At 42.1% G+C, this 24,862-nt stretch overlaps 1 protein-coding gene across 2 annotated transcripts in view; it reads left to right on the top strand.

The window, feature by feature from the left end:
* Positions 1-18,080: 18,080 nt before the first annotated feature.
* The window catches only part of VSIG4 (V-set and immunoglobulin domain containing 4), a 60,062-nt gene continuing 53,280 nt past the window's right edge, over positions 18,081-24,862 (top strand). For both annotated transcript variants that reach the window (XM_069755512.1, XM_069755513.1), the window contains exon 1: positions 18,081-18,213. In XM_069755512.1, the coding sequence (XP_069611613.1) occupies positions 18,159-18,213 (55 nt within the window). In that variant the 5' untranslated portion in view covers positions 18,081-18,158. The remainder of the gene's footprint in view (positions 18,214-24,862) is intronic.

A 24,862-nucleotide genomic window follows, 5' to 3' on the forward strand; every position in this document is an offset into this window, starting at 1 on the left:
AAGTAACGTACTCCACCGCAATGGTCTCCGTTCCAGACGAGCCCATAAGGTACCTTTACTTTCAAAGCGTCATGTCAAGGCTCGTCTACAGTTTGTTCATGATCACTTGGAGGACTCTGAGACTGACTGGTTCAAGGTTCTCTGGTCTGATGAGACCAAGATCGAGATCTTTGGTGCCAACCACACACGTGACGTTTGGAGACTGGATGGCACTGCATACGACCCCAAGAATACCACCCCTACAGTCAAGCATGGTGGTGGCAGCATCATGCTGTGGGGCTGTTTCTCAGCCAAGGGGCCTGGCCATCTGGTCCGCATCCATGGGAAGATGGTTTGTACGGCCTACCTGGAGATTTTGGCCAAGAACCTCCGCTCCTCCATCAAGGATCTTAAGATGGGTCGTCATTTCATCTTCCAACAAGACAAAGACCCAAAGCACACAGCCAAGAAAACCAAGGCCTGGTTCAAGAGGCAAAAAATCAAGGTGTTGCAGTGGCCTAGTCAGTCTCCTGACCTTAACCCAATTGAATACTTGTGGAAGGAGCTCAAGATTAAAGACCACATGAGACACCCAAAGAACCTAGATAACTTGGAGAAGATCTGCATGGAGGAGTGGGCCAAGATAACTCCAGAGACCTGTGCCGGCCTGATCAGGTCTTATAAAAGACGATTATTAGCTGTAATTGCAAACAAAGGTTATTCCACAAAATATTAAACCTAGGGGTTGAATAATAATTGACCCACACTTTTATGTTTAAAATTTATAAAAATTTTACTGAGCAACAAAACTTTTTGGTTTATAAGATTTATGCATCTGTTAATAAATCCTGCTCTTGTTTGAAGTTTGAAGGCTCTAACTTATTTGCATCTTATTAAACCTGCTAAATCTGCAGGGGGTTTTATACTACTTGTAGGCACTGTATAACACAGCCCACGTAGTATATAGCAGCCCACGTAGTATATAGCAGTCCACGCAGTATATAACACAGCCCACATAGTAAATAGCAGCCCACGTAGTATATAGCAGAGCCCATGTAGCAAATAGCAGCGCCCATGTAGTAAATAGCAGCCCACGTAGTAAATAGCAGCCCACGTAGTATATAGCAGCCCACGTAGTAAATAGCAGAGCCCACGTAGTATATAGCAGAGCCCATGTAGTATATAGCAGCCCATGTAGTATATAGCAGCCCACGTAGTAAATAGCAGCCATGTAGTATATAGCAGCCCATGTAGTATATAGCAGCCCACGTAGTATATAGCAGAGCCCATGTAGTATATAGCAGCCCATGTAGTATATAGCAGCCCACGTAGTATATAGCAGAGCCCATGTAGTATATAGCAGCCCACGTAGTAAATAGCAACCATGTAGTATATAGCAGTCCACGTAGTATATAGCAGAGCCCACGTAATAAATAGCAGCCATGTAGTATACAGCAGAGCCCATATAGTATATAGCAGCCCATGTAGTATATAGCAGCCCATGTAGTATATAGCAGCCCACGTAGTAAATAGCAGAGCCCACGTAGTATATAGCAGAGCCCACGTAGTATATAGCAGAGCCCATGTAGTATATAGCAGTCCACGTAGTATATAGCAGAGCCCACGTAGTATATAGCAGCCCATGTAGTATATAGCAGCCCATGTAGTATATAGCAGCCCACGTAGTAAATAGCAGAGCCCACGTAGTATATAGCAGAGCCCATGTAGTATATAGCAGAGCCCACGTAGTATATAGCAGAGCCCATGTAGTATATAGCAGTCCACGTAGTATATAGCAGAGCCCACGTAGTATATAGCAGCCCATGTAGTATATAGCAGCCCACGTAGTAGTGTAGTGTTCCGCAACTGTAATATAGAATCTTCCCTCGTGTCAGTTTCTCCATTTTGTTTTAGACTACTTCTTTGCTTACATGACATAAGTTGTCAGTGGTAAAATACTCGACTAGTTTCTATTGTTTTTGTTACGTTTTCTAATGAACTACCTGCTTATCTGTCCCCTCTACGCCTTCCTTTTCTTTTTGTATATTAATCCAAAATTCACTAAAAATAAATTTACAAAAAACAAATCAACTTCTTGAATACTGCTTTCTTTGCCATACCGTCCCTCGAAGAACTGCATTTTTTTGGTTAACCTTAAACTTATATTTTTTGTTTTTTTTTTAATTCCGTACTCAGATTTGGAAATCTCTTGAAGTATTGACATGTTGCTGCCTTTTTTTTTTCACTGAAACACCACATGGGAAACAAACAGTACCTTTTGCACGATTGGTGAGTTTTCTCATTTGAAATCAGTAGAAAAGTATTCAGTGACTGTTAGAAGAGGGTTTTTTTCTATGAAATTTGGGGCAAATTCCAGTTAAAGGATATGTTCACACACAGAGTTTGATTTAAGTACAACTAGGAGTTACCAGAGATTTGTCTCTGGGGGGCGTGTACTACTTCCCCTGTATGATGTTGACCAATCATAAGCAGGCAGTGTTATGCAGTAGAGAAAAGAACCTCTGCAATATCTGCAGAGACTGTAATGTTACATAACTCAGCTCTACTGTTTTTCTACACAAACTGTTCCCGATCTCATCCCACAGCAGTCAGTGTGGAGGGAGGTTTAGAGACGACAGCACTGTGAGATGGGTTCAAATCCCATCAAGAACAACATCTGCGAAGAGTTTGTATGTTCTCCCTGTGTTTGCGTGAGTTTCCTCCAGATTCTTCGGTTTCCTCCCATACTCCAAATGCATGCTGATAGGTAATCTAGATTGTGTGCCCCATTGGGGACAGCAATGATGATGTCTGTAAAGTGCTATATAAGCGAGAAAGCTAAATAAGGTTATGTTCACACGTTGCATTTTTGCAGTTTTTTATGCTAACTTTCACTGCATTTTACAGTACCATCAAAGTCTATGAGATTTCAGAAACCTCATGTATACACCTTAGTGTTTTTTTCTGATGGTTTTGTCGAAGAGCTGAGTTTCTGCAAAATTCTGTATGTCACTTCTTTCAGCGTTTTTCACCCATTGAAAGCAATGGGTAGTGCAAAACGCTGCAAAAAATTCAGGTATCAGGTTTTGCTGCATTTTTGGTGCCAAAACCTGATGAAGTTGAATCAGAGGGTTTTTTATGCTCTAAACTTTATCAGCATGCACAAGGGGCAAATGTTCCCTGACAAAAATGCAGCAAAAACTAAGCAAATCCTGCTTTTTGTAAGCAGCTTAAACTTGGCATGAAAAAAGCTGCAAAAACGCAATGTGTGAACATAGCCTAAATGAGATCTAGAAGTGTTTGTAATGATATATAACTACATAGTAGCTGCAGTGTTATATATCATTACAGACACTTCCAGATCACTCACCATCGACAATAAATACCATCAAATATGTCAGCTAATGAAATCATTACGTTAATTTAATATTCTGGTTGCTATCACTCAGTCTGGTCATGAATAGATCCAGATCTGTCACAGAGCCCTCCCACAGAAACCAAACGTCATTAATATAACGCATCCAATTGAGGACATTCTCAATGCCAGGTATCGGGTCACTGCCAAATATGTCCCTCTTCCACGGCCCTAAAAATAGATTGGCGTAGGAGGGTGCACATGAGGCACCCATAGCAGTGCCTTGTAATTGCAGCAAAATTTGCTTATTAAACATGAAGCAATTGTTCGTAAGTATAAATTCAAGTAAGATAGGAAGTTCAGTGAAGCAAAATTCAATATTGCTGGAGTTTAGAAAAAGTGCTGCCAGTCTATCCATATGTCTAATTGACATGTAAAGCGACTCAACGTCGGCAGTAACCATCATCATATTCCCTGATAAAAACATATTGTCCAACCTACGTAATGCCGCCGTGGTGTCTTTGATGTAAGATGGCAATGTGGCAACCAATGGTTTCAGAGAATAGTCAATAGTATCACATATAATTTCACACAGACCAACGTTACCTGCTAATATTGACCTTCCAGAAGGGTCCACGGGATCCTTGTGGATCTTCGGGAGCAAGTATGTAGGCAACCGGGGGCTCAGGGCTTTAATCCCATTACTACCTTTCACACTGAACTTCTCTCTATATTGGAGAAAGCTGTTACCGAAGGGATTATCCCTAAATGTATGCTAGAGGCCATCCAAGCTCTGAGCCCCCTGTCGCCTACATTCTGCTTGCTCCCAAAGATCCACTGGGATCCTGTGGACCCTCCTGGAAGACATCATTTTTTTAAACTCAATTATATATTTGATTGGTACAAATAACACAAATATTTTTATACTAATATTCACTGTTTTTATCATGTATTCTCACATCTTTAAATATATAGCTGTCTTGATTTGCATCACCTTCCCTTATGTCAACACATTTCACCTTTTTTAAAAGTTGTCCAAACAGCTATCCTGTATCTTATTTACCTACTGTTCCACATGACACTTTATCTTCCCCACACACAGTGAAGGAAATACCGTATTTTTGGCTTTATAAGACGCACCTGATTATAAGACGCACACCCAAATTTGGTGAAGAAAAAGAGATAAAAATGATTTTATGTTAAATGGGGGTCTGTCTTATAATGCCAGTGTCCATCTTACAAATCATATATATGTCCCTCATCCTGGCACATGGCCCCCCGTGTTGGCGCACTGGCACATTGCCCACATTGCCACTATATGCCCCCTGCTGACACGCACATGATAAAATAACAAAAAACTTAACTCACCTTCTGATGACGGCTCCATGCTCCCAGCTCCTCGGTTGCACTTCCTGTTTCCCGGGCACAGTGGCGTATCTAGGGGGGGGGGGGGCAGCCGGGGCATGTGCCCCGGGCGCAGCCGGCAGGGGGGCGCAGTTGGGCCGCCTAATGCGGCGGTCCAAAGTGTCTCCCCCGGCGGCTGCATTCTGCCGCCCCCCGCACTGGGAGTCAGCTGTTCTCTGTGCCGACTGTCAAGCTGACAGCCGGCACAGAGAAGCTGCAGCGCGCCGGCTCCCGGAGATCAATTGTACTCACATCTACCAGCTGCGAGTACAATTGAGGCTCTGACCGCTGGGTCAGAGCGACGCCAGCAGCGTGATCAAGTCATGTGATCACGCTGCTGATGTCACTATCCGGCGCGCAGGAGAAAGAAGAGACCTGGTGGTAAGTGCTCCTGTAGTTGTGGAGCTGAAGACACCGAAGATTCAGCGTGGGGTGGGTTTATGGGGAATATTTATTCAGTGTTTGGGGGAGTCAGGATTTAATCAGTGTCGTGGGGGGGATTTATCCGCTGTGTTGGGGGGGGATTTATTCAGTGTGTGGGGGGGATTCATTCAATGTGTGTGGGGAGGATTTATCCGCTGTGTTGGGGGGGATTTATTAAGTGTGTGGGGGGATTCATTCAATGTGTGTGGGGGGGATTTATCCGCTGTGTTGGGGGGGGATTTATTAAGTGTGTGGGGGGGATTCATTCAATGTGTGTGGGGGGGATTTATCCTCTGTGTTGGGGGGGATTTATTCAGTGTGTGGGGGGGATTTATCCTCTCTGTTTGGGGGGGGGGATTTAGTCAGAGTGTATGGGGGGATTTAGTCAGTGTGTGTGGGGATTTATTCAGTGTGGGGGGGATTTATTCAGTGTGTGTGGGGAGATTTATTCAGTGTGTGTGGGGGATTTATTCAGTGTGGGGGAGATTTATTCAGTGTGTGTGGGGGAGATTTATTCAGAGTGTTTGGGGGGGATTTATTCAGTGTGTGGGATTTATTCAGTGTGTATGTGGGGGGGCTGGCATTTATTTAGCATGTGTGGGGCAGGGTGCATTTATTTTGTGTGGAAGGGGATGGATTTATTCTATCGGAAGGGGAGTGGATATATTCTGTGGGGGTGAGTGGGGATATGGGGGTGGACACAGTAGCGAAGGGAAAAATGTGTGCTGACACAGTATTGGGAGCAACGGTGATGGGATGTGTGAGGACAGTATGGGGAGTCGGGGGAATGTGTGAGGGGAATGTGTGAGGAGGAAATATGGAGAGCAAAGGGGTATGTTAGCAGGGGGGGATGTACATGAGGAGGCTATTAGAAATGTGTGCAGACAGTATGGGGGGATGAAAGTGTGAGTGGACACAGAATAGATACTAAGTATTGTGAGGGTAACAGCCAGGAGGAGACAGTATGCCAAGTAGGACAGTATGCCAAGTAGGCACAGTAGAGAGACTGGGCTCTCTATGAGGGACACAGTATGAGAAGGCAGTCTGAAGTATGGAAAAGAGGGTAGTGTGGATGGCATGTACCATAAGAGGGACAGTGAGGGTCATATTATGTGCTGGGAATATAGTGAGGGGCAATTATTTACTCAGGGGCTCAGCCTAAGGCATATATTTTTATTCTGGAGCATTATAATAACACTGCTATCTTTAAGGGTGTTGTGTCGGGATGTGCTGCAGAAGACAGCAGATGGAAGTCTGCAGAAACGAGCTCTGCCGGTGGATGAGAAGAGTCATCATGGCATCTGGACAAGATGAAGATGAAAAGAAAGAGGCGACTCCACAAACAACGTCATCTATCAGGTACCTGGATGTAAATGTGTTTTTTTTGTGATACTAATTCTCATATTTTTATTTATGTTAGGAACATTAAAGGGGATGTCCAAGGTTGTGATGAGTCTGCAGTCATACTATGTGACTGCAGACTTCTGAATTCTCACAGTGCACACTGCTATCATAATTCTCTGATGTTGGTGATTTACATACATGCGGTCACGTGCTGACTAGACATGTGTGGCCTCATTCAATGAAAATGAATTGACTGAGGCCGGACACGTCTAGTTAGAATGTGGCCAGAAGTATCCAAATCACATACTTGTGCTAGCATGACCGTCCACTCTGGCCACCGGCAAGGGAGAATCCTGAAAGTGTGCAGTGCTTGTGCTGTGAGAATTCAGAAGCCTGCAGTCACATAGAATGACTGCAGACTTTCATCTCGAACCTAGACGCACCCTTTAATTATAAAATGAAGCCCTGTAGCCAGTCCTAACAAAGTGTAATATCCTAACTGTCAGGATTAAGCTCTGCTTTCAGGTTCCAGCAATCATCACATGGCCACTTCACTCATATGTGATTTTCATATTTGCTGTCATGTGACAATGAGGTGTTCTTCCTGCTTCTCTCAGTATTTCACTGAACATTGGGAGAATTAGGGAGCGGAGCTCGTTGGCGCGTGACTAAGTGTACAAATCACGTATGTGCTGAGGGGGGGGGGGGGGGCGCCAAACTGAATTCTTGCCCCGGGTGCCAGAAAACCTAGATACACCTCTGCCCGGGCATCAGATCATGTGACCTGGGCACACAGTGATGACATCACTGTGCTGTGCCGATCACATGATCGGATGTCAGCACAAACACTGGAAGAGCCACGGGGGCACCGGGAGCACGAAGCCATCATCAGAAGGTGAGCTAAGTGTTTGTTATTTTATCATGTGCGTGTCAGCAGGGGGCATATAGAGTGACCGGGGGGCCATGTGCGTGCAGGGGGGAGTCATGTGCCTGCCAGCAGAGGGCATATAGAGTGACCGTGGGGGCATATTCATGATGGGAGGGGTTGCAGGCACATGCAATATGCACCGCTCCCCTGTCAACCAACTCGGCGCAGCTTCAGCACCCATGTGATGGACAGCGGGTGCAGTGAATATTACACTGGGGACTATATAAGACGGCGGTCTTTAATGCAGGTAACGAGTTGAGTAGGAGCATCCAACTGGTCTGTGGGAGCCAGAACTCTTATTGGTTGGTAGGGGGTCAAATACTTATTTCTCACTGCAAAATGCAAATAAATTTATATAATTTTTACAATGTGATTTTGTACATTCACTATTGTGATTTTATTATTGCACTGCTATTATGTTTGTTTAACCCCTCTGTGACCTTAGACGTACTATCCCGTTGAGGTGCCCTGGGCTTATCTGACCCTGGACGGGATAGTACGTCATAGCCGATCGGCCGCGCTCACGGGGGGAGCGCGGCCGATCGCGGCCGGGTGTCAGCTGCTTATCGCAGCTGACATCCGGCACTATGTGCCAGGAGCGGTCACGGACCGCCCCCGGCACATTAACCCCTGGCACACCGCGATCAAAGATGATCGCGATGTGCCGGCGGTGCAGGCAAGCACCGCGCAGGGAGGGGGCTCCCTGCGGGCTTCCCTGAGACCCCCGGAGCAACGCGATGTGATCGCGTTGCTGCGAGGGTCTCACCTCCCTCCCTGCTCCCTCCAGCCCCGGATCCAAGATGGCCGCGGATCCGGGTCCTGCAGGGAGGGAGGTGGCTTCACAGAGCCTGCTCAGAGCAGGCACTGTGAAGGCTGCAGCGCTGCATGTCAGATCAGTGATCTGACAGAGTGCTGTGCACACTGTCAGATCACTGATCTGTGATGTCCCCCCTGGGACAAAGTAAAAAAGTAAAAAAAAAAATTTCCAAATGTGTAAAAAAAATTAAAAAAAATATTCCAAAATAATAATAAAAAAAAAAAATATATATTATTCCCATAAATACATTTCTTCATCTAAATTAAAAAAAAAAACCAATAAAAGTACACATATTTAGTATCGCCGCGTCCGTAACGACCCGACCTATAAAACTGTCCCACTAGTTAACCCCTTCAGTAAACACCGTAAGAAAAAAAAAAAAAAACGAGGCAAAAAACAACGCTTTATTATCATACCGCCGAACAAAAAGTGGAATAACACGCGATCAAAAGGACAGATATAAATAACCATGGTACCGCTGAAAGCGTCATATTGTCCCGCAAAAAACGAGCCACCATACAGCATCATCAGCAAAAAAATAAAAAAGTTATAGTCCTGAGAATAAAGCGATGCAAAAATAATTATTTTTTCTGTAAAATAGTTTTTATCGTATAAAAGCGCCAAACCATAAAAAAATGATATAAATGAGGTATCGCTGTAATCGTACTGACCCGAAGAATAAAATTGATTTATCAATTTTACCAAACGCGGAACGGTATAAACGCCTCCCCCAATAGAAATTCATGAATAGCTGGTTTTTGGTCATTCTTCCTCACAAAAATCGGAATAAAAAGTGATCAAAAAATGTCACATGCCCGAAAATGTTTTCAATAAAAACGTCAACTCGTCCCGCAAAAAACAAGACCTCACATGACTCTGTGGACCAAAATATGGAAAAATTATAGCTCTCAAAATGTGGTATTGCAAAAAATATTTTTTGCAATAAAAAGGGTCTTTCAGTGTGTGACGGCTGCCAATCATAAAAATCCGCTAAAAAACTCGCTATAAAAGTAAATCAAACCCCCCTTCATCACCCCCTTAGTTAGGGAAAAATAAAAAAAAATGTATTTATTTCCATTTTCCCATTAGGGCTAGGGTTAGGGCTAGGGTTAGGGCTAGGGTTAGGGCTAGGGCTAGGGTTAGGGTTAGGGCTAGGGTTAGGGCTAGGGTTAGGGTTAGGGTTAGGGCTATGGTTAGGGTTAGGGCTAGGGTTAGGGCTAGGGTTAAGGCTAGGGTTAGGGCTAGGGTTAGGGCTAGGGTTAGGGCTAGGGTTAGGGTTGGGGCTACAGTTTGGGTTGGGGCTAAAGTTAGGGTTAGGGTTTAGATTACATTTACAGTTGGGAATAGGGTTGGGATTAGGGTTAGGGGTGTGTCAGGGTTAGAGGTGTGGTTAGGGTTACCGTTGGAATTAGGGTTAGGGGTGTGTTTAGATTAGGGTTTCAGTTATAATTGGGGGGTTTCCACTGTTTCGGCACATCAGGGGCTCTCCAAACACGACATGGCGTCCGATCTCAATTCCAGCCAATTCTGCGTTGAAAAAGTAAAACAGTGCTCCTTCCCTTCCGAGCTCTCCTGTGTGCCCAAACAGGGGTTTACCCTCACATATGGGGTATCAGCGTACTCAGGACAAATTGGACAACAACTTTTGTGGACCAATTTCTCCTGTTACCCTTGGGAAAATACAAAACTGAGGGCTAAAAAATAATTTTTGTGGGAAAACAAAAAGATTTTTTATTTTCACGGCTCTGCGTTATAAACTGTAGTGAAATACTTGGGGGTTCAAAGTTCTCACAACACATCTAGATAAGTTCATTGAGGGGTCTAGTTTCCAATATGGGGTCACTTGTGGGGGGTTTCTACTGTTTAGGTATATTAGGGGCTCTGCAAACGCAATGTGACGCCTGCAGACCAATCCATCTAAGTCTGCATTCCAAATGATGCTCCTTCCCTTCCGAGCCCTCCCATGCGCCCAAACGGTGGTTCCCCCCCACATATCGGGTATCAGCGTACTCAGGACAAATTGGACAACAACATTTAGGGTCCAATTTCTCCTGCTAACCTTGGAAAAATACAAAACTGGGGGCTAAAATATAATTTTTGTGGAAAAAAAAATATTTTTTATTTGCACGGCTCTGCGTTATAAACTGTAGTGAAATACTTGGGTGTTCAAAGCTCTCACAACACATCAAGATGAGTTCCTTAGGGGGTCTACTTTCCAAAATGGTGTCACTTGTGGGGGGTTTCTACTGTTTAGGTACATTAGGGGCTCTGCAAACGCAATGTGACGCCTGCAGACCATTCCATCTAAGTCTGCATTCCAAATGGCGCTCCTTCCCTTCCGAGCCCTCCCATGCGCCCAAACGGTGGTTCCCCCCCACATATGGGGTATCAGCGTACTCAGGACAAATTGGACAACAACTTTTGGGGTCCAATTTCTCCTGTTACCCTAGGGAAAATACAAAACTGGGGGCTAAAATATAATTTTTGTGGGAAAAAAATTTTGTTTTATTTTTATGGCTCTGCATTATAAACTTCTGTGGAGCCCTTGGTGGGTCAAAGTGCTCACCACACATCCAGATAAGTTCCTTAGGGGGTCTACTTTCCAAAATGGTGTCACTTGTGGGGGGTTTCAATGTTTAGGCACATCAGTGGCTCTCCAAACGCAACATGGCGTCCCATCTCAATTTCTGTCAATTTTGCATTGAAAAGTCAAACGGCGCTCCTTCCCTTCCGAGCTCTCCCATGCGCCCAAACAGTGGTTTACTGCCACATATGGGGTATCAGCGTACTCAGGACAAATTGGACAACAACTTTTGAGGTCCAATTTCTTCTCTTACCCTTGGAAAAATAAAAAATTGGGGGCAAAAATATAATTTTTGTGAAAAAATATGATTTTTTATTTTTACGGTTCTGCATTATAAACTTCTGTGAAGCACTTGGTGAGTCAAAGTGCTCACCACACATCCAGATAAGTTCCTTAGGGGGTCTACTTTCCAAAATGGTGTCACTTGTGGGGGGTTTCAATGTTTAGGCACATCAGTGGCTCTCCAAACGCAACATGGCGTCCCATCTCAATTCCTGTCAATTTTGCATTGAAAAGTCAAACGGCGCTCCTTCCCTTCCGAGCTCTCCCATGCGCCCAAACAGTGGTTTACTGCCACATATGGGGTATCAGCGTACTCAGGACAAATTGGACAACAACTTTTGGGGTCCATTTTCTCCTGTTACCCTTGGTAAAATAAAACAAATTGGAGCTGAAGTAAATTTTTTGTGTAAAAAAGTTAAATGTTCATTTTTATTTAAACATTCCAAAAATTCCTATTAAACACCTGAAGGGTTAATAAACTTCTTGAATGTGGTTTCGAGCACCTTGAGGGGTGCAGTTTTTAGAATGGTGTCACACTTGGGCATTTTCTATCATATAGACCCCTCAAAATGACTTCAAATGAGACGTGGTCCCTAAAAAAAAAATGGTGTTGTAAAAATGAGAAATTGCTGGTCAACTTTTAACCCTTATAACTCCCTAACAAAAAAAAAAAATTGGTTCCAAAATTATGCTGATGTAAAGGAGACATGTGGGAAATGTTACTTATTAAATATTTTGTGTGACATATCTCTGTGATTTAATTGCATAAAAATTCAAAGTTTGAAAATTGCGAAATTTTCGCCAAATTTCCGTTTTTTTCACAAATAAACGCAGGTACTATCAAAGAAATTTTACCACTATCATGAAGTACAATATGTCACGAGAAAACAATGTCAGAATCACCAGGATCCGTTGAAGCGTTTCGGAGTTATAACCTCATAAAGGGACAGTGGTCAGAATTGTAAAAATTGGCCTGGTCATTGACGTGCAAACCACCCTTGGGGGTAAAGGGGTTAAATAAATATTTTTGCTTTATGAGACCTTAGTGTTTTTGCTGCTTACCTTCCATCATAGTTCTTCATCGGTATGGTTTGCTTTATTGATTTGATAAACCAATATTTAGTCATGCGTTTCCTGACAATTACTATGATAAAATAACAATGAGGTATTAATAAAGAGGAATCACAAGCTCTAGTTCCTTATTTTTATTAAGGGCTGCCTGTTGCAGATCTTCTCTCCCAACATTCATGACTAATAAAATCTATAAATACTTTACTGTAATCATCAAATTTTCCCTTATGCTAGTGCGTATGTTATAGTTTTGTAATGTTTCAGAATGCTGAGACTGTAATAATTGACTTCCCATTTAGGCGTCTTTGGAAGTTTAGTATCTTTAAGCCCAAATGTTTTAAAACAAATTGTTCTCCTAAGGTTCGCTCACACAAGCGTATAACACTGCCGAGTGCTAGCCGATATTTTATCAGGTAGCACTTGGCCCAGAGTTATACTAGGGGCAGTGCAGATCTGCTATTTTTTCTCATGCCAATTCAGAATGAGAAAAAAAAAATCACAGCGTGCTGTGCGTGGCTCCGCAATTCAGATCATGCACACCCATACAAATCTATTGGTGCGTGTGAAACATTGGACTGCACTGGGATGTCATCCGAGTGCAGTCTGACATCTGTGGACTTAGACAGTGGAGAAATTAAGTTCTCCGTCTTCTCAGCACCTGTGCTCTGATTCTCTTACGCGAGACAATCCGTGAAGCTCATCAATCTTGAAGCTCATCTAGAGAATGCCAAGAGTGTGCAAAGCAGTCATCAAAGCAAAAGATGGCTACTTTGAAGAACCTAGAATATAAGACATAATTTCAGTTGTTTCACACTTTTTTGTTAAGTATATAATTCCACATGTGTTAATTCATAGTTTTGATGCCTTCAGTGTGAATGTACAATTTTCATAATCATGAAAATACAGAAAAATCTTTAAATGAGAAGGTGTGTCCAAACTTTTGGTCTGTACTGTATATGGGTGGAGCATACGTGTGCAGTGTATATGGGTGGAGCATATATGTGCAGTGTAAATGTGACCAGTGTATATGGGTGGAGCATATGTATGTAATGTATATGGGTGGAGCGTATGTGTGCAGTGTATATGGGTGGAGCGTATGTGTGCAGTGTATATGGGTGGAGCGTATATGTGCAGTGTAAATGTGACAAATGTATATGGGTGGAGCATATGTATGCAGTGTATATGGGTGGAGTGTTTGTGTGCAGTGTATATGGATGGAGCAAATGTGTGCAGTGTATGTGTGCCATGTATATGGGTGGAGCGTATGTATGCAGTGTATATGGATGGGGCATATGTGTGCAGTGTATACGGATGGAGCATATGTGTGCAGTGTATACGGATGGAGCGTATGTGTGCAGTGTATATATGTGCAGCGTATGTGTGCAGTGTATACAGTATATGTGCAGTGTATGTGTGCATTGTATGTGTACAGTGTATATTGATGGAGGGTATGTGTTCAGCGTATGTGTGCAGTGTATATGGGTGGAGCAAATGTGTGTAATTTATAGGGTTGGAGTGTATGTGTGCAGTGTATATGGGTGGAGCATATGTATGCAGTGTATATGTGTACAGTGCATGTGTGCAGTGTATAGGGGTGGAGCGTATGTGTGCAGTGTATATGGGTGGAGCATATGTGTGCAGTGTATATGGGTGGAGCGTATGTATGCAGTGTATAGGGGTGGAGCGTATGTATGCAGTTTATAGGGGTGGAATGTATGTATGCAGTTTATAGGGGTGGAATGTATGTATGCAGTTTATAGGGGTGGAATGTATGTATGCAGTTTATAGGGGTGGAATGTATGTATGCAGTTTATAGGGGTGGAATGTATGTATGCAGTTTATAGGGGTGGAATGTATGTATGCAGTTTATAGGGGTGGAATGTATGTATGCAGTTTATAGGGGTGGAATGTATGTATGCAGTTTATAGGGGTGGAATGTATGTGTGCAGTGTATATGGGTGGAGCATATGTATGCAGTGTATATGTGTACAGTGCATGTGTGCAGTGTATAGGGGTGGAGCGTATGTGTGCAGTGTATATAGGTGGAGCATATGTGTGCAGTGTATAGGGGTGGAGCATATGTATGCAGTGTATATGGGTGGAGCGTATATGTGCAGTGTAAATGTGACAAATGTATATGGGTGGAGCATATGTATGCAGTGTATATGGGTGGAGTGTTTGTGTGCAGTGTATATGGATGGAGCAAATGTGTGCAGTGTATGTGTGCCATGTATATGGGTGGAGCGTATGTATGCAGTGTATATGGATGGGGCATATGTGTGCAGTGTATACGGATGGAGCATATGTGTGCAGTGTATACGGATGGAGCGTATGTGTGCAGTGTATATATGTGCAGCGTATGTGTGCAGTGTATACAGTATATGTGCAGTGTATGTGTGCATTGTATGTGTACAGTGTATATTGATGGAGGGTATGTGTTCAGCGTATGTGTGCAGTGTATATGGGTGGAGCAAATGTGTGTAATTTATAGGGTTGGAGTGTATGTGTGCAGTGTATATGGGTGGAGCATATGTATGCAGTGTATATGTGTACAGTGCATGTGTGCAGTGTATATGGGTGGAGCATATGTGTGCAGTGTATAGGGGTGGAGCGTATGTGTGCAGTGTATAGGGGTGGAGCGTATGTATGCAGTTTATAGGGGTGGAATGTATGTATGCAGTTTATAGGGGTGGAATGTATGTATGCAGTTTATAGGGGTGGAATGTATGTATGCAGTTTATAGGGGTGGAATGTATGTGTGCAGTGTATATGTGTGCTGGACAGGCTATCAAATTACCAGAGCGTGAACACAGCCGCTCTCACTATATAGTGAGTGCTGGTGGTAGCCAATACCATATGACTGAAAGCAAGCAACTACATGATTGTAGCGCTGTCTACCTGCATATTAACCCTGTATGTGTCTGCAAGTAAATAATGTTTGAGGGCATGACATGTTCCCTTTACGAAATAATTCTTGGTAAAATATCTGTCATAACTGCTTTCCATTGGGTCTAGTTTTTAAAGGGGTAACATGAATTTAGAATCTACAATTTTTGCTGCTATCTCCTTGTGTCGTGTCAGCCTTATTAACTCAACAAAATGACTCCTTAAATATTATTTTTTTAAACTGAAGAATTATTTGCCAGTTCATTTCCGAATATAGAGTTAAATAAAGAAGCACTATGAGAATGCCTCTTTAATGGATCCATTTTTTCATTAGACATGCAATAGTTTCTTACTATTCACAGCTGTTTGTGACTCATTTCATGACTTTATTAGACTTTGGGATATTATGTTGATACAATCTTAAAGTAAAGAAAACTATTTTTCACCTTTTATGCTGTTCTTCCTATAACTGCAATACCTTCTTGAGTAATAAGATAATTAGCACATGCTGAACTTTTAGCCAGCGATGCAAAAGCGATGTTAACTGTGCACCAATAGATTCTTTAAGCAACAGTGAATTCACACCCAAACATTTCCTCAGAAACCGAGACCACAGATGATATAATCATCGAAAACCAAATGTATCTTCTTCTCCTTTTAATGTATAACACTGAGCAGAACATACTTATTTTTTTAAAGGGTGTGTCACTGATGAATCAATTCAGGCTCCCATGGATAATAAAGACAATGTATACCCACCTGTCACAGCAGCACTTTCGCAGTAGAAGAAAGCAGCACCCACCACTGATAGGTGGAAAAACGCCAACTTTATTTGGGCATCATGTGAGGAGACATAAAGGAAGAAGCATAGTTTGCAAATAATCGTTATCGCTCATTCAGTCCACCCGCCTGCAATTTTTTTCCAGGAAGATGACACGGAGGGCTGTGGGACGGAGCAGGAGGGTCCCCAGGAATGGCGGACATATCGGGGGAGGTTCGGGGGACCCAATTTCTCTCTTGTCTGATATGCTAGACTATATCAGAGGAGAGAGAAATTAATTATAAACTGGACAAAAAAGTATTTAGTCAGTCAGCAATAGTGCAAGTTCCACCACTTAAAAAGATGAGAGGCGTCTGTAATTTACATCATAGGTAGACCTCAACTATGGGAGACAAACTGAGAAAAAAAAATCCAGAAAATCACATTGTCTGTTTTTTTAACATTTTATTTGCATATTATGGTGGAAAATAAGTATTTGGTCAGAAACAAAATTTCATCTCAATACTTTGTAATATATCCTTTGTTGGCAATGACAGAGGTCAAACGTTTTCTGTAAGTCTTCACAAGGTTGCCACACACTGTTGTTGGTATGTTGGCCCATTCCTCCATGCAGATCTCCTCTAGAGCAGTGATGTTTTTGGCTTTTCGCTTGGCAACACGGACTTTCAACTCCCTCCAAAGGTTTTCTATAGGGTTGAGATCTGGAGACTGGCTAGGCCACTCCAGGACCTTGAAATGCTTCTTACGAAGCCACTCCTTCGTTGCCCTGGCAGTGTGCTTTGGATCATTGTCATGTTGAAAGACCCAGCCACGTTTCATCTTCAATGCCCTTGCTGATGGAAGGAGGTTTGCACTCAAAATCTCACGATACATGGCCCCATTCATTCTTTCATGTACCCGGATCAGTCGTCCTGGCCCCTTTGCAGAGAAACAGCCCCAAAGCATGATGTTTCCACCCCCATGCTTTACAGTAGGTATGGTGTTTGATGGATGCAACTCAGTATTCTTTTTCCTCCAAACACGACAAGTTGTGTTTCTACCAAACAGTTCCAGTTTGGTTTCATCAGACCATAGGACATTCTCCCAAAACTCCTCTGGATCATCCAAATGCTCTCTAGCAAACTTCAGACGGGCCCGGACATGTACTGGCTTAAGCAGTGGGACACGTCTGGCACTGCAGGATCTGAGTCCATGGTGGCGTAGTGTGTTACTTATGGTAGGCCTTGTTACATTGGTCCCAGCTCTCTGCAGTTCATTCACTAGGTCCCCCCACGTGGTTCTGGGATTTTTGCTCACCGTTCTTGTGATCATTCTGACCCCACGGGGTGGGATTTTGCATGGAGCCCCAGATCGAGGGAGATTATCAGTGGTCTTGTATGTCTTCCATTTTCTAATTATTGCTCCCACTGTTGATTTTTTCACTCCAAGCTGGTTGGCTATTGCAGATTCAGTCTTCCCAGCCTGGTGCAGGGCTACAATTTTGTTTCTGGTGTCCTTTGACAGCTCTTTGGTCTTCACTATAGTGGAGTTTGGAGTCAGACTGTTTGAGGGTGTGCATAGGTGTCTTTTTATACTGATAACAAGTTTAAACAGGTGCCATTACTACAGGTAATGAGTGGAGGAAAGAGGAGACTCTTAAAGAAGAAGTTACAGGTCTGTGAGAGCCAGAAATCTTGATTGTTTGTTTCTGACCAAATACTTATTTTCCACCATAATATGCAAATAAAATGTTAAAAAAAACAGACAATGTGATTTTCTGGATTTTTTTTTCTCAGTTTGTCTCCCGTAGTTGAGGTCTACCTATGATGTAAATTACAGACGCCTCTCATCTTTTTAAGTGGTGGAACTTGCACTATTGCTGACTGACTAAATACTTTTTTGCCCCACTGTATAAGAAGTGTACGTATGCTGTAAAAAGGTGCATTATTTATGGCTTGCATCAGATTAGAATTTAATAAAATAACATAAGGGTGGAATTGAGCCACTCAAACAAAAGTAGAGTTTTACAATTGTACACAATTATGTGATGTTCAGATTTATTGCAAAAGGTCACAAGTAGCATAAAACCTAAAGTTCCCAACTGTGGTAACCTACAAAGGGATGCCTTCATAAATATCCCATATTTTGAAATAGTTAACAAATATTCTTCGTTGCTATCTAAGATGAACTGAGAAAAAGGGAAGGAAGTTATAACACTAGAACATTGAATGGATAATATAGAAAGCAGAAAAGGAAATTTTTCACGTCCTTCTCGTCATTATAGCATGCGACGTTCTGAGAAGAAGAATAGCGGATAACTGGATCATGGGGCAATTTAAGTGGCTTTTTGTGTTTGTCATTTGTTCTCTGGAAGGCAACGGTGAGTTATAATTTTTATAAATTTGCCAGCAGACAGCTAAGATTTTGCGAATTATTTTTCAATTCTGTTTCAAAGGATTTTTTCATAATTCTTTTTCTAAGGATTGATTTTTATAGATTTTTATAGATTTTCCGTTCCGGTGTTTGAAAAAAAAAACCTGTTTTCTCACAAAATATAAAAATAAATATTAATGAAATATTTAATACATATTTAATACATTAATATTATTATTAGAAGTGGTAGTATATTGAAGGATTACTTTTTTGGAAAAGCTTTCGGAGACTGAAAGTTGATCGGCCAGAATTGTGTCTGTAAACCCCTGATTTTGGCTGTTACTAGGAGTGGACTATGAGTCGGGTAGATGTTCTTGTATGGTGCTCAGTATATTTGAAACAGTAGAGCATACATGGCATATGTATAGTTAAACCAGTAAGACTTTTCATGAACATTTCTGCAGCTGATCATAAGTCCATCATCCCATTTTTTATCTTCAAAAATGAAGCAATAATACTGTTCACAGTGTGTGCCTTCTTGATGGTGCCCATTCTAAAAAAAATCCTCAACATGCAGGAGATGACACTGACTGGACGTATATAGGACCAACAACATGAGTGCTGGTTTATTAGAAGGGAATGAAGGGACCTTGCATGTGAAATTTAACACTGCTCCTCATAGAAAACACACATAGTAACATAGTTAGCAAGGTTGAAAAAAGTCATTTGTCCATCCAGTTCAGCCTATATTCCGTCACAATAAATCCCCAGATCTACGTCCTTCTGAAGAACCACACATACTGCACCAGCCATATTGGAAAGATGAAAATGGAAGAAAAGAGCATATGATTGTGAGCAGAAACATTCTGTTCATGATTGTCAGCAGATACATGTTTAGAGAAGACCTTTCACCAATTTTCACAGGCTAAACTTGCCGCAATATGATTAAGTCAATGAAGAGCTAAACAAAATGTATTTTTTATTTCTCATCACCGTTGCAGAGATGTAAAATTTATATGCCAATTCTCCTTATTTTTCTGCCAATTCTCCTTTCAACCAAGGAACGTTAGCAAAGTTTCTTCTCTGGGGCATTTACTTTTCCCCCTTTATGATATTGTCCAATCATGAGTAGGCAACATCTTGCAGGAAAAAAATTGTCCCCAGAAAAGTTTACTACAGGAGTTATCTGTGTTATATGAAAAGACTCTGTCTAACAAGGTCACCTGGATGTCACGGCTGGCATCTACTATAATTGCATAATGCCCCAGTACCTGGGAAAAAAGGAGGGCACTGTATGTGTCATGCTCCTGGCACACTGCACACAGCTCTCATCTCACAGCACTGCCATTTCATTCTTACTATAAGGACACAACAGCGCTGGCAAAGGAAAGCTGCATCTATCCCAGATACTAAAGCATCATTCCTTGATGAGCGAATGTTATCGGTTATGGTGTTATCCGAACATGCTCAGGTGCAAACTGAGTGACTTCGGCGTGCTCGAATAACATATTTGAGTCCCCGCGGCTGCATGTTTGACAGCCGCAACACATGCAGTGATCCCCTGTTTGCTAGGCAATCCCTGCATGTGTTGCTGCTGTTGAACAGCAGTGAGTAATACAACCACGGGGACTCAAACATATTTTTCGAGCACACCAAAGACACTCTGTTAGTACCCGGGCATGTTCGGATAACACCTTATCCAAGTACATTTGCTAATCACTACTGTCCTCCTACCCTTTTAGCGTCAACAGTGAGATCTATGTGACCTGGTTGGAAACATCAGTCTTACCATATCATACAGAGCAAGCCTCTCTTAAGCTTCTCTGAAGGGGTTTTCAATATTTCTTTACATGTCACCGACTACTTATAATTGGGCAAAGTCATGCAGGAGAAAAAGACAAGCAGACTCTCTCCTATCACCCCTGTGGTTAAAGGGGAAGTTATAATATAAAACTTTCCATGCTAATGTCTATGCAACTGAGATAACAGATAAAAGAAATAAAAAATTATTTTATTAAAATCTTCATCAAGTATATATCATTATGCATGTCAGTTATGTATGTTTAGCATTTCAGTTTAGCATGTAAAAATGGTGAGCTAGGTATGCTGGCTAAATGTTTGCTATACATAATCCAATTTTGAATTTGGACTGGAGGGTTGCAGTCCATTACTTCAGCATAAAGTAAAATGCATTTTTCAAAAGGTTGTCAAGAAGACTATTTTAATAAAGCATCCTGCATTATAAAGCAAAATAATATACTATTTCTTAACATATTAACGCAGATTTGTCACCAGATTTCACAGTACAATCTACATACATTATTACATAGACTCTAAGACAGGAAGAGGCCGCTGTATTTATGTTGACAAGCCCCATCAGAATGCTTGTATTATCATTTTGAAAGTTTTTCATGTGATAAATTGATTATATTTAAAGTTGGACAAAAAAAGTGTGTGCAAAGCGGGAAATTTTAAAAAGCAATTATACGGTCAGTCTAACCTTCTGGATTTTTTTAAGGCACACCTACTTTAGCTGGTGCAAGCTATCTATTTGTAATGTATGCAGATCTGCAGGAAACATCTCACCCATGTGTGGTCAGAAACTACTATTTGAGCAGACACCATAGCCATTTGAAAGAGGTGGTGCCTTCATTGTATTTTGGAGTGAAATTTTGGCTGGATCAGATTGTAGAGCGCCTTATGAGACTTCTCATAGTAACATAGTAACATAGTTAGTAAGGCCGAAAAAAGACATTTGTCCATCCAGTTCAGCCTATATTCCATTATAATAAATACCCAGATCTACGTCCTTCTACAGAACCTAATAATTGTATGATACAATATTGTTCTGCTCCAGGAAGACATCCAGGCCTCTCTTGAACCCCTCGACTGAGTTCGCCATCACCACCTCCTCAGGCAAGCAATTCCAGATTCTCACTGCCCTAACAGTAAAGAATCCTCTTCTATGTTGGTGGAAAAATCTTCTCTCCTCCAGACGCAAAGAATGCCCTCTTGTGCCCGTCACCTTCCTTGGTATAAACAGATCCTCAGCGAGATATTTGTATTGTCCCCTTATATACTTATACATGGTTATTAGATCGCCCCTCAGTCGTCTTTTTTCTAGACTAAATAATCCTAATTTCGCTAATCTATCTGGGTATTGTAGTTCTCCCATCCCCTTTATTAATTTTGTTGCCCTCCTTTGTACTCTCTCTAGTTCCATTATATCCTTCCTGAGCACCGGTGCCCAAAACTGGACACAGTACTCCATGTGCGGTCTAACTAGGGATTTGTACAGAGGCAGTATAATGCTCTCATCATGTGTATCCAGACCTCTTTTAATGCACCCCATGATCCTGTTTGCCTTGGCAGCTGCTGCCTGGCACTGGCTGCTCCAGGTAAGTTTATCATTAACTAGGATCCCCAAGTCCTTCTCCCTGTCAGATTTACCCAGTGGTTTCCCGTTCAGTGTGTAATGGTGATATTGATTCCCTCTTCCCATGTGTATAACCTTACATTTATCATTGTTAAACCTCATCTGCCACCTTTCAGCCCAAGTTTCCAACTTATCCAGATCCATCTGTAGCAGAATACTATCTTCTCTTGTATTAACTGCTTTACATAGTTTTGTATCATCTGCAAATATCGATATTTTACTGTGTAAACCTTCTACCAGATCATTAATGAATATGTTGAAGAGAACAGGTCCCAATACTGACCCCTGTGGTACCCCACTGGTCACAGCGACCCAGTTAGAGACTATACCATTTATAACCACCCTCTGCTTTCTATCACTAAGCCAGTTACTAACCCATTTACACACATTTTCCCCCAGACCAAGCATTCTCATTTTGTGTACCAACCTCTTGTGCGGCACGGTATCAAACGCTTTGGAAAAATCGAGATATACCACGTCCAATGACTCACCGTGGTCCAGCCTATAGCTTACCTCTTCATAAAAACTGATTAGATTGGTTTGACAGGAGCGATTTCTCATAAACCCATGCTGATATGGAGTTAAACAGTTATTCTCATTGAGATAATCCAGAATAACATCCCTCAGAAACCCTTCAAATATTTTACCAACAATAGAGGTTAGACTTACTGGCCTATAATTTCCAGGTTCACTTTTAGAGCCCTTTTTGAATATTGGCACCACATTTGCTATGCGCCAGTCCTGCGGAACAGACCCTGTCGCTATAGAGTCACTAAAAATAAGAAATAATGGTTTATCTATTACATTACTTAGTTCTCTTAGTACTCGTGGGTGTATGCCATCCGGACCCGGAGATTTATCTATTTTAATCTTATTTAGCCGGTTTCGCACCTCTTCTTGGGTTAGATTGGTGACCCTTAATATAGGGTTTTCATTGTTTCTTGGGATTTCACCTAGCATTTCATTTTCCACCGTGAATACCGTGGAGAAGAAGGTGTTTAATATGTTAGCTTTTTCCTCGTCATCTACAACCATTCTTTCCTCACTATTTTTTAAGGGGCCTACATTTTCAGTTTTTATTCTTTTACTATTGATATAGTTGAAGAACAGTTTGGGATTAGTTTTACTCTCCTTAGCAATGTGCTTCTCTGTTTCCTTTTTGGCAGCTTTAATTAGTTTTTTAGATAAAGTATTTTTCTCCCTATAGTTTTTTAGAGCTTCAATGGTGCCATCCTGCTTTAGTAGTGCAAATGCTTTCTTTTTACTGTTAATTGCCTGTCTTACTTCTTTGTTTAGCCACATTGGGTTTTTCCTATTTCTAGTCCTTTTATTCCCACAAGGTATAAACCGCTTACACTGCCTATTTAGGATGTTCTTAAACATTTCCCATTTATTATCTGTATTCTCATTTCTGAGGATATTGTCCCAGTCTACCAGATTAAGGGCATCTCTAAGCTGTTCAAACTTTGCCTTCCTAAAGTTCAATGTTTTTGTGACTCCCTGACAAGTCCCCCTAGTGAAAGACAGGTGAAACTGCACAATATTGTGGTCGCTATTTCCTAAATGCCCAACCACCTGCAGATTTGTTATTCTGTCAGGTCTATTAGATAGTATTAGGTCTAAAAGTGCTGCTCCTCTGGTTGGATTCTGCACCAATTGTGAAAGATAATTTTTCTTGGTTATTAGCAGAAACCTGTTGCCTTTATGGGTTTCACAGGTTTCTGTTTCCCAGTTAATATCCGGGTAGTTAAAGTCCCCCATAACCAGGACCTCATTATGGGTTGCAGCTTCATCTATCTGCTTTAGAAGTAGACTTTCCATGCTTTCTGTTATATTTGGGGGTTTGTAACAGACCCCAATGAGAATTTTGTTACCATTTTTCCCTCCATGAATTTCAACCCATATGGACTCGACATCCTCATTCCCTTCGCTAATATCCTCCCTTAAAGTGGACTTTAGACAAGACTTTACATAGAGACAAACCCCTCCTCCTCTCCGATTTTTACGATCCTTTCTAAACAGACTGTAACCCTGTAAGTTAACTGCCCAGTCATAGCTTTCATCTAACCATGTCTCGGTTATTCCCACTATGTCAAAGTTACCTGTAGATATTTCTGCTTCTAGTTCTTCCATCTTGTTTGTCAGGCTTCTGGCGTTTGCGAGCATGCAGTTCAGAGGATTTTGTTTTGTTCCAATCTCCTCACTGTGGATTGTTTTAGAAATGTTCTTACCTCCCTTCTGAGTATGTTTTCCTGGGTCGTCTAATGTTTTTCTTCCCGTCCCCTCTTCTTCTAGTTTAACGCCCTCCTGATGAGTGTAGCGAGTCTTCTGGCGAATGTGTGTTTCCCAGGTTTGTTGAGGTGTAGTCCGTCTCTGGCGAGGAGTCCATCATACCAGTAATTCACACCGTGGTCCAGGAATCCAAATCCTTGTTGTCTGCACCATCGTCTTAGCCAGTTGTTTGCATCAAGGATCCTGTTCCATCTCCTGGTGCCATGCCCGTCTACTGGAAGGATAGAAGAAAAAACTACCTGTGCATCCAGTTCCTTTACTTTCTTCCCCAACTCTTCAAAGTCCTTGCAGATTGTCGGTAGGTCCTTCCTTGCCGTGTCATTGGTGCCAACATGTATCAGAAGAAATGGGTGGACGTCCTTGGAGCTGAAGAGCTTTGGTATCCTATCGGTCACATCCTTGATCATCGCACCTGGAAGGCAGCATACTTCTCTTGCAGTTATGTCCGGTCTGCAGATGGCTGCTTCTGTGCCTCTCAGTAGTGAGTCTCCCACCACCACCACTCTTCGTTGCTTCTTGGCTGTACTTTTTGCTGTCACTTGTTGCTGTGTGCCCTTTTCTTTTTTGCTTGCTGGTATTGCTTCATTCTTAGGTGTGCCATCTTCATCCTCTACAAAGATTTGATATCGGTTCTTCAGTTGTGTGGTTGGTGATTTCTCCATGGTCTTCTTGCTTCTTTTGGTCACATGCTTCCACTCATCTGCTTTTGGAGGTTCTCTGACACTTTTTGCACCTTCTGTGACCAGTAGAGATGCTTCTGTTCTGTCTAGAAAGTCTTCATTCTCTTTGATGAGTTTCAAAGTTGCTATTCTTTCTTCCAGACCCCGCACCTTTTCTTCTAAAAGGGCCACTAGTCTACACTTCTGACAGGTGAAATTGGATTCTTCTTCTGGTCGATCTGTGAACATGTAGCACATGCTGCAGCTCA

This window comes from Ranitomeya imitator, chromosome 2 (genome assembly GCF_032444005.1).
Source record: "Ranitomeya imitator isolate aRanImi1 chromosome 2, aRanImi1.pri, whole genome shotgun sequence".
In the NCBI taxonomy this organism is placed as follows: domain Eukaryota; kingdom Metazoa; phylum Chordata; class Amphibia; order Anura; family Dendrobatidae; genus Ranitomeya; species Ranitomeya imitator.